This window comes from Spodoptera frugiperda, chromosome 14, assembly GCF_023101765.2.
Source record: "Spodoptera frugiperda isolate SF20-4 chromosome 14, AGI-APGP_CSIRO_Sfru_2.0, whole genome shotgun sequence".
In the NCBI taxonomy this organism is placed as follows: domain Eukaryota; kingdom Metazoa; phylum Arthropoda; class Insecta; order Lepidoptera; family Noctuidae; genus Spodoptera; species Spodoptera frugiperda.
This window is the reverse complement of record NC_064225.1, coordinates 3,610,096-3,618,860: the sequence shown is the minus strand read 5'-3', so window position 1 is coordinate 3,618,860 and position 8,765 is coordinate 3,610,096. Positions and strand designations below refer to the sequence as shown.

General features: G+C 36.0%; 1 protein-coding gene across 1 annotated transcript; it reads right to left on the bottom strand.

The window, feature by feature from the left end:
- Window positions 1–1,766: 1,766 nt before the first annotated feature.
- Window positions 1,767–5,075, bottom strand: LOC118279378 (uncharacterized). Its single transcript, XM_035599065.2, has one exon. It carries the CDS (start codon window positions 4,934–4,936, stop codon window positions 2,534–2,536), a length of 2,403 nt encoding a protein of 800 aa, XP_035454958.2. The 5' UTR covers window positions 4,937–5,075; the 3' UTR covers window positions 1,767–2,533.
- Between the last annotated feature and the right edge of the window lie 3,690 nt (window positions 5,076–8,765).

The window sequence follows — 8,765 nt, the reverse complement described above, 5'->3', positions numbered from 1 at the left end:
TAACTGGTTTAAGAGATGATTTTTGTCGCGTTTGTTTGCTGTAGATAGAGTTTAGAAAACCTATATGGATAGGTCTAGTTGTAATTTTGGTCATTTGAAGCAAAGGAAGAAGAAAGGGCTTATCTTTGATTATTATTAAGTCCTAAAGTATCTAAATCGGTATCAACTTCTAAATAAGTCAGGTATAATAAATTTATAAGTCCAATGCGGGTATGTATAGGTGTGTGTCTAACTGCCGCAATCAGAGACATTTAACGATTACTTAAACTATTCCTTAGTAACTATTTTGTATCGAAAACAATTACTTGTATCGAAAACAATTACTAAGGACTGGGTTACGTAATCATTAAATGTCTCTGAGTAGGTCCGGCAGTAAATAATATGTACCTATGTCCTATGTATAGCCAGCTCAATACTTAGCTACTTAGGTATTTCTCTAGATCGACTGATTTACCCAGTAGCCGGTTTTTTTAAAGTTTGCTAGGTATATAAGTAACTACTTGATACACAGTAGGTACAAACGGTAGTTACCTACCAATTTATATATGAGATAAAGTTAATACTATCATCCCTATTATAAGTTAGAAAGAAAAGAAAAAGAAAAAAAAAACAAAAGGCAGTATGGGTGCTTGTCGCTGTCACCGAGAATCGGGAGAGTATTGAAAATTAAATTACCGTCAGACGTCAGTCGTCAACGGAGTTCGAAATGTTTTGTTACGAAACTCACTCTATATTGGAACGAAGATTTGTTTGTGACTGACAATATAGAGAAAAAACATCACATAGTTTATTTGGTTAACGTATTCTTTATAGATTTCCTTTTTATTATTGAAAGAATAATAAAAATGTAAATAGAATGCAAAGTTCCTGATAGTTTTGTATTGGCAATTTTAGTTGCAATATGACTGTACGGTTGGTGCGGTGGCTGGGCAACTGGCTGCCGCGCAACGGGTAGCGGGTTCGATTCCCGCACGGAGCAACTCTTTGTGTGATCCACAAATTGTTGTTTCGGGTCTGGGTGTCATGTGTATGTGAACTTGTATGTTTGTAAACGCACCCACGACACAGGAGAAAATCCAAATGTGGGGCAACGTTTTAAAAAAAAAAAAAAAAGTTCTGCTTACGAGATTGCTATTTTTTTCTAATAGGCGCGAGAAATCATTCGAATTGACTACACTTCACCGATTGCACGGTTGGCGCGGTGGTTAGGCAACTGGCTGCTGCTTAACGTGTATAGGTTCGATCCCCGGAGATCCCAGATGTTTTAGTAATATTCATTTTAGTACTGCTTACGAGATTGCTATTAGTTTCTGATAGGCGCGAGAAATCAGTTAGAATTCGAAACGAGTGTCCGTGCATTATAGGTACTCACAAGTAAGCTACTAGGTACTTATTATTGAAAGAATAAAAATGCTAATAGAATGCAAAGTTCCTGATGTTTTTGTAATGTTAATTAGTACTGCTTACAAGATTGCTTCATTTCTAGTAGGCGCAAGAAATCAGTTTGAATTCGGAACGAACGTCCGTGTATTTTACTTGTAGGTACTCACAAGTTGGTTACTAGGTAGGTACTTATTATTAAAAGAATAAAAATAAATAGAATGTAAAGTTCCTGATGTTTTTGTAATATTTTAGTATTGCTTACGAGATTGCTATTTTTTCTGTTAGGCGCAAGATATGAAATTAAATTCGGAATGTTCGTCTGTGCATTACAGGTATTTAAAAAAAATAGTTTTACACTTTAATTACCTAAATGAAACCACATGTTAAAAATAATCACAGTCTTTTATTAAAATAATCTTGTTCCTATTCATCATCATCATCATCATCAGCCGAGAGACGTCCACTGCTGAACAAAGGCCTCCTCCTTGTTCCTATTAAAATTACTTAACATTAAAAGTATTTTTTTAAATCAAACAATAAAAATTACATAACATTATAAGATTTTTTTTTAAATCAAACAACAAAAATTGTTTAACAATATCAGTACTTACATCTAGGTACATAAACATACAATATTTGATTAAACCTTATAATAATCAAAGCGTACAATGTGTGGAAACATATTGGGCTTACATGGGTGGGACTAATAAATATGCCTAGCTACTGCCAGTGGCTTCGCTCGCAAGCAGCTTTGAGTAACAAACATAACATACAAACTCACAAACCATATCATTTATAATATTAGTAAGATTGAATTACCACCATTCTCAGTAATTTATTGGTTAATTAACCTAGTCCTTAGCAATTAATTTTTCAAAACAAAATTGTTACTAAGGAATAGTTTAAGTAATCATTTACAACTTAAAAAGAAATAAATAGTACCTAAAAAGAATTAAAAACTAATTTAATACTAAAATAAAAATAAAAAAAAATGTAAAAAAAATAATAATTAAAAACAAATACTTAAATTACAATTAAATAAAAGTAATCATTAGTTAAATGTCTCCGAGTATAATGAGTATTATAAAGACTCTGCTACCTCTTTGGGCTGTCAAATGCTGTAACTATAGGTAGTTGTTAAAAAAAAGTTCTACGCCAAAGGATCTTCATTAACTAGAACAATATCACTATCATCACTGTCATAATCGACATTACCAAATGAACTTATACCAGATGTAGATGGCTTAGGACTATCAGGCTTAGTTGTTGTAAGACTAGGCCTAGGATCTGATTCTGTAGGCTTTGGGCTACCGACCTTCAATCTACCATTTACTTCTTCATAATTTGCTAAATCATCCATTTCTATAACAGCTACTTCTTGATCTTTATCGAGTATTATATTATTTGGTTTTTCTGTCAATCTGTGTTTGGAAGTCTCATCATCTAATGTAGCATTCGCTTCTGTTTGCCTTTCAGCACATTTTGAATCTATACCGGTTACTATCGCCCCTGAATCTATATCCATTTTATCGCATTTTGGATTGTCTTTATTTAGTATCGAAACAGTTTCTTCTATAACTTCACCGTGTTTTAAAATGTTGTCATTCAATGTCGCATTTGTTTGCGTATCAGTAGATATCGGATCTTTATCGCTTATTATAGTTACTGGGTCTATTTCCATTTCATCGCCTTTAGAATCGTCTGTTACTACATCTAGATTTTCTCTTATTTCGCTATTGTCATTCAATGTTACATTGGAGTCTGTTTTCATTTCTACATCACCTTTATCGCTTAATATTCGCTTTGGATCGTTTTCTATTGATTCAGGGCATATAAGATCAATGATATTTATTATAGCATCTGGCTGTGTTGCGTCAGGCGATACAACAACTGTTTCAGCTCGTTTTGGATCGTCCTCATCTAAAATGGATTCAGATTCTTTAGTCTGTTCATCGGGTTTTGCAATATCGTCATCAATCACTACTAGCTCTGTTGGTACCTCAACACCTTTTGAAACATTATCGCTCAATATTCGTTCTGGTTCTTTATGTACGAGTATTTCAACACTATTCAACGATCCTACATCGTTCTCGTTTAATATCGCATCGGATTTTTCTGTCAATTCACTGGAATTAGAGTTTTCATCAACTATCGCAATTGGTTGAGCAGTTTTTGGAATCTCTTCTTCATTTTCTGATTCTTTTTCTAATTCACTAGTTATTGCATTTTCATCTTTCAATATCATTATATCTGGTTCTTTAAATTCAACAGATTTCGAATCTTCATTATCATCTAGCGAGACATCTGAATCATCAATTTCAATGCATTTTGGATATTCAAAATCCACGATATCATCATCCAAATTAGCACAGTTTGAACCATTTGATGATAGGTCGGATATCATCTCTTCCTTTTCTTGAAGTCCAAAGTTTTCTGGTATATCATTTGTTTCTTTTGCCAAGTCATCACATTGTGTACCGACATCAACCGACATCACAACTGGTTCTTCTCTTGATTTATCAGTTTTTGAACTGCTTGCATACAATTTAGTATCTAATTTCTCTTCCGAACAACTTTTGTTACATTTTACCATATTCATAAGTGGTCCATTGTATACAAATACATTTTCAAAAGCCGCACTTTGAGGGTTACCTTGATTTTTACTATTTAACTGATGTTGCACCGCATAACATCCAATTGCCCAGTTATTACTTTTACTATCTGCAGACCATTTATATAATGAAGATTTTATATGTGACATTTGCTTTTCTCTATAATTTTTTCTTACTATGTTTATATGAAAGGGTGTGATCGCAGTAAGCTTATGGAATTTATTAATGGCAAATTCAAAAATTGGGTTGCTTATGATCAACTTTTTAGGTGGTCCAAAATCCATGAAGATTTTAAATAGTTCCAAACATATTTGGTTGTCCGTATTGTGTGCAGTTAGTGGTCGTAGGTGAATAAAGTTACTGTGTACATCTTGGCAAACCATTATTGTTTCGAAACCATGGTCATTTGTGTCCATTATAATAAGGTCTAGATTGCAACAGTAATATGGTTTGGCTGGTGTCTGTTTGGGTTTACAAATGGTGCAATATTTGTTTAATTCAAGAATGGCACTTTCAGGTACAAAATATTTTCTTTGTATTGCATCTATAACTGTATCTGGTATATCATGATTATGTTTAATGTGTATTGGCCACACTGTATTAAAAAGCCGTTCGTAGGGAATCATTAATTTATATTTGCCCTCATGTTTCACCTGAACATTGAACAAACCGCTGTGAGTTACGACTTTATACTTATCATCGAAAGGATTTTTGTAATTTTTGTCACTTAAATTGGTATTGTTTGATTTAATTCCCTCTTTCCATATTGATTTGATCAAATCCTGCTTTTCGGCCATGCTTATTAAATATGGGTCCTCGTCCTTAGATTGGGTTAAACACATTTGTTTTAATGCATTTGTGTATTCAGTTTTAATTTTTTCCAAGTTTTTCTTGCTTTGGGCACTAGAGCTTACCGGGTCCTCTCCGGTAATGGATGCCATTATTACTTAATATAATTTCTTGCACACACTCACACAGTCACAATATAATCACTTATTATTGTTTTGTTTTTCTAAAATGTTATTATATTATTCGTTCACCACTTGTATTTAGATTAGAATAGAAGCTCAAGCAGCTGTCAAAAGCCATACCGAAACGAACGGAGAGTAAGTAAACACAGTCGATTTGCTAGAGCAGGATGCAAAATCATCCAGTTGTGAAGAAGATGTAAAGTTAAGTGTTAGAGCGAGCGAGATAGAAACATTTGTACGTATGTTCAAAAATGACAATGGCAGCGTTCCATGTTCACTTGAAAAATGTCAAATTCGTCAAATGTCATATGTAATGTAAACAAACGCAAATGTTTTGGTTATGTATTTAATTTAGTTTTTCGTTACAGAAAACCAGAATTTATTGTGAATTAGTTAGGTAATTAAGTAAGTGCTAAGTAAATAAAAGATAAATAAAAGTGCAAGGTAAATTGAATGTACCATTTATAATATTTTGTCCATAATTAAAAAATATAATATGAATTTTGATAAACAAGTGTTCAGACAAGTAAGAATTAATTTGTTTAGAAATGGCATTTTAGTACTGCAATAATAAACTTTAGTTTATTATAGTTTATTAGAGACATAGGTACTTAGCAAAGCTTTGACTGTGGTTAGGGTTTTCTGTCAATTTTATTTAGGTATTCCAAGAAGTTAATATACTTACCTACTTATTTTTTTTAAGATTTGACATTGCTACAAAAAGGGTAGGCAAAAAAGGGCAGTAGCTCACTAGTTACCTATTATATGAGTTAAAATACAATATGGGCAAAGTTAAAAAAAAAGCTCAATCTTTTGCCCGGCTCGGGAATCCAACTCGAGCCATATTTGGGAGGCCTAGTTATGTACTTACTTACATAGTAATTGTCAATGTGAGGAAGGTGGTACATATTATAATAAAACTGTAGAAGTGTGAATTCTGTTTATTAAAATAAAAAAAAAATAGTTTTACAAACTTAATTGTGTAACCAGGTGCGGCTCCAGCTCAAAGCAGGAACAGATAGGAACGGGGTGGTTTTTAGTCAGTAAGAGAGACACCCACCTCACCCAAGGCGGGAGAAGTCATTGGATGATTTTCCCCACTCAAAAAAAAAACGCGAATGCGTGTGCGTGTGTGTGTGCGGGTGTGGGTGTGGGTGCGTGTACGGGTGCGGGTGCGAGTGCGGATGCGGATGCGGGTGCGTGTGCGGGTGTAGGTGTAGGTGCATAGCCGTCCAAATGCTGCCAGAAGTCATTATTCCACGTCGACGAAGTTGCGGACAAAAGCTAGTAAAACTAATATAAGTCTTGCATTGACTCTCTCTCTACTCTACTCTATCAATAGACAAGCAAAGACTGCCAATGTTTCTCTTTCATTTCAGCCTTTCGGACACAGAATAAAAAAGAAATAGTTAACTAGGAGTAATAAAAACTTTTTTTAAAACGAATTGATTAACCGTCGCGTCGCGTTTGGAGTAAAAATTTCACTCATTCGGTCTTCTCGTATGAACGGAATAGAAAGCAAATATTTTTCTCTAGTACCTATCTATCCATGGAGGTTTTAAATAAACTTGAATGTGGTACTTTTTCGCTATCACGAATGGGATTATTTTTTACCGATTACGCGAAAAGGGGTTGTGTGTTTCCTATTGTGTATGTTGTAGTGATTGCTTTGTTGGTGAAGTGGGCACAATCGGGTAAGGCCTAAGGCATATTGTTTGACTGCACGGTTGGCGCGGTGGCTGGACAACCGGCTGCCGTGCAACGTGTAGTGGGTTCGATTCCCGCACTGAGCAACTCTGTGTGATCCACAAATTGTTGTTTCGCGTCTTGGAGTCATGTGTATGTGAACTTGTATATTTGTAAACGCAACCACGCAACATTATTAAAAAACAAAAAGCTACCTTTTCACTATTTAAAAATTCCTACATTACGAGTACCTACATTTAAAAAGACCGACATTACCTTCCAAAAAGGTAAATAGCCAAAAACATGGCCCATAAAAAGCAATAATTTAGCCAATTCCAGTCCATCTCGACGCTATTTATCCCCCTGTTATGTCCCATGTTTAATTTAATAGTCTGACGTACTCCTGGGGATTTATTTCGGAGAAAAACGAGATGGGTAGACGGATAACCGTAGACACACATAAAGCTATACAAACCAGTATAAACTGATCGTCGAATGCGCGGAAAGATTGTGTAAAGCGAGACCAAGATAAACTGGTTAATATAGGTTGATGTGTGTTATGTGTGGACAAATGTAGGTTTTTCTAGCAACCAGTGTTACTTTTGCAAGATGGTGGTAGCTTTTGTTTAGAAGGTGTTTTGTTTCTGCAGTTGTTAATAATATTCTTCGATTGCTGCGTCACCGCCGTGGAAAGAAAGAGAAGCAGAATAGCAGTTATTTTAGTCAATAAGGGCATTTGAAGGTTCGAGCTGCGGTCTACCTAACGGGTTACCGGGACGTGTCACGTTCCGCGCGACTCAAAGAGCCATCAGACTACCACAGATGGGGCCCAGTAGGGCTGACGCCTGATCCAGAGATGTGGACTACCTACCGGGGCTTTGGTTCAAAGAAAAGAATTAGGAACGGGGTGGTTTTTATTCAGTAAGAGTCTGACACCCTCTCGCCTCGCCGTAAGAAGTCATTGGATGATTTTCCTTCCTAAAAATGGACATAAGAAGTGGGAAAGATTTCGCCTTTTGTTTTTCCTGTTATTACGAAAATAATGGTTGCCTTAAGGTCTCAGCTTTACAGTATTTCTTTGTTTCATTCCTCATTCTTGGAATGGGATGATAACCGTTTAATCTCTCTTTCGCCTCGCTGTCAACCAGGTGTCAACCTACCGTATGCACGTAACGAAAGCGTATCAGCAGCGCCTGTACGTCAACTCGGCTACGGCTAGGCGACACCGACTAGACTAACACGATAGTTAGTCGGTACGCAGAGACGTCTAGACACACGGACAGTGTGTCCACGTAAGTTCGAGCAAAAAAAGCCGTAAGCGCGGGAATTCAAGTTCGGAGCCTGTTCCGAGGCGAGGCGATTACGTTATTATTCCAATTAGTGTGCGTTGCAGTAGGGAGTTTAATACAAACCATTCTGAACGGCTCGAGGCGATACGGTGACGATCCCTTTCCGATCCCATATGTGTGCTGAGACCCTTATTTAGCTTCGTGTATTTCTTTGTTTCATTCCTTATTCTTGGAATGGATGATGTTTAATCTCTCTTAAGATCTGTCGGAAATGCTTAAATGTGTCCATCATCGTTAAATTTTAAATGGGGATACTTAATAACGTTTAGGGAAAATTATATTATTGGTTCCTGTGCATCTCATTAAAGTCTTACTCACAATTGTATTAAACTTACGATGAATGATACTTACCTTTTTTTATGAAACACACCGGTAAACGAGCAGACGTATCACGTACCTGATGGTAAGCAATCGCCGCCGCCCATGGACACTTGAAACACCAGAGGCGTTACAAGTGCGTTGCCGGTTTTTAGGGGTTTAGAATTTAAGGGTTGTTGTTCGGGAATCGGGGGAATTGGGCCTCTAGTAACCTTACTTACACAACAAAACACAACGCAAGCGTTGTTTCGCCTAGAATCTACTCTACATCTGCGCTTACAAGCAAAACCAATCAACTTCGGTAGTTAGGTTTCCATTCTCTCAAGCATCCAATCAAATCAGACCTAGCCTATCAAAAACTCCACTCAACAGCTAAAAACTCCAGCTCCTAAACAAAAAATCTACTCGAACATGTGGGTACTTGAAAAATAGAACAATGGTATCAA

Excerpts from the sequence above, each read along its gene's own strand:
- LOC118279378 (XM_035599065.2), bottom strand. The coding sequence starts at position 4,936 with ATGGCATCCATTACCGGAGAGGACCCGGTAAGCTCTAGTGCCCAAAGC.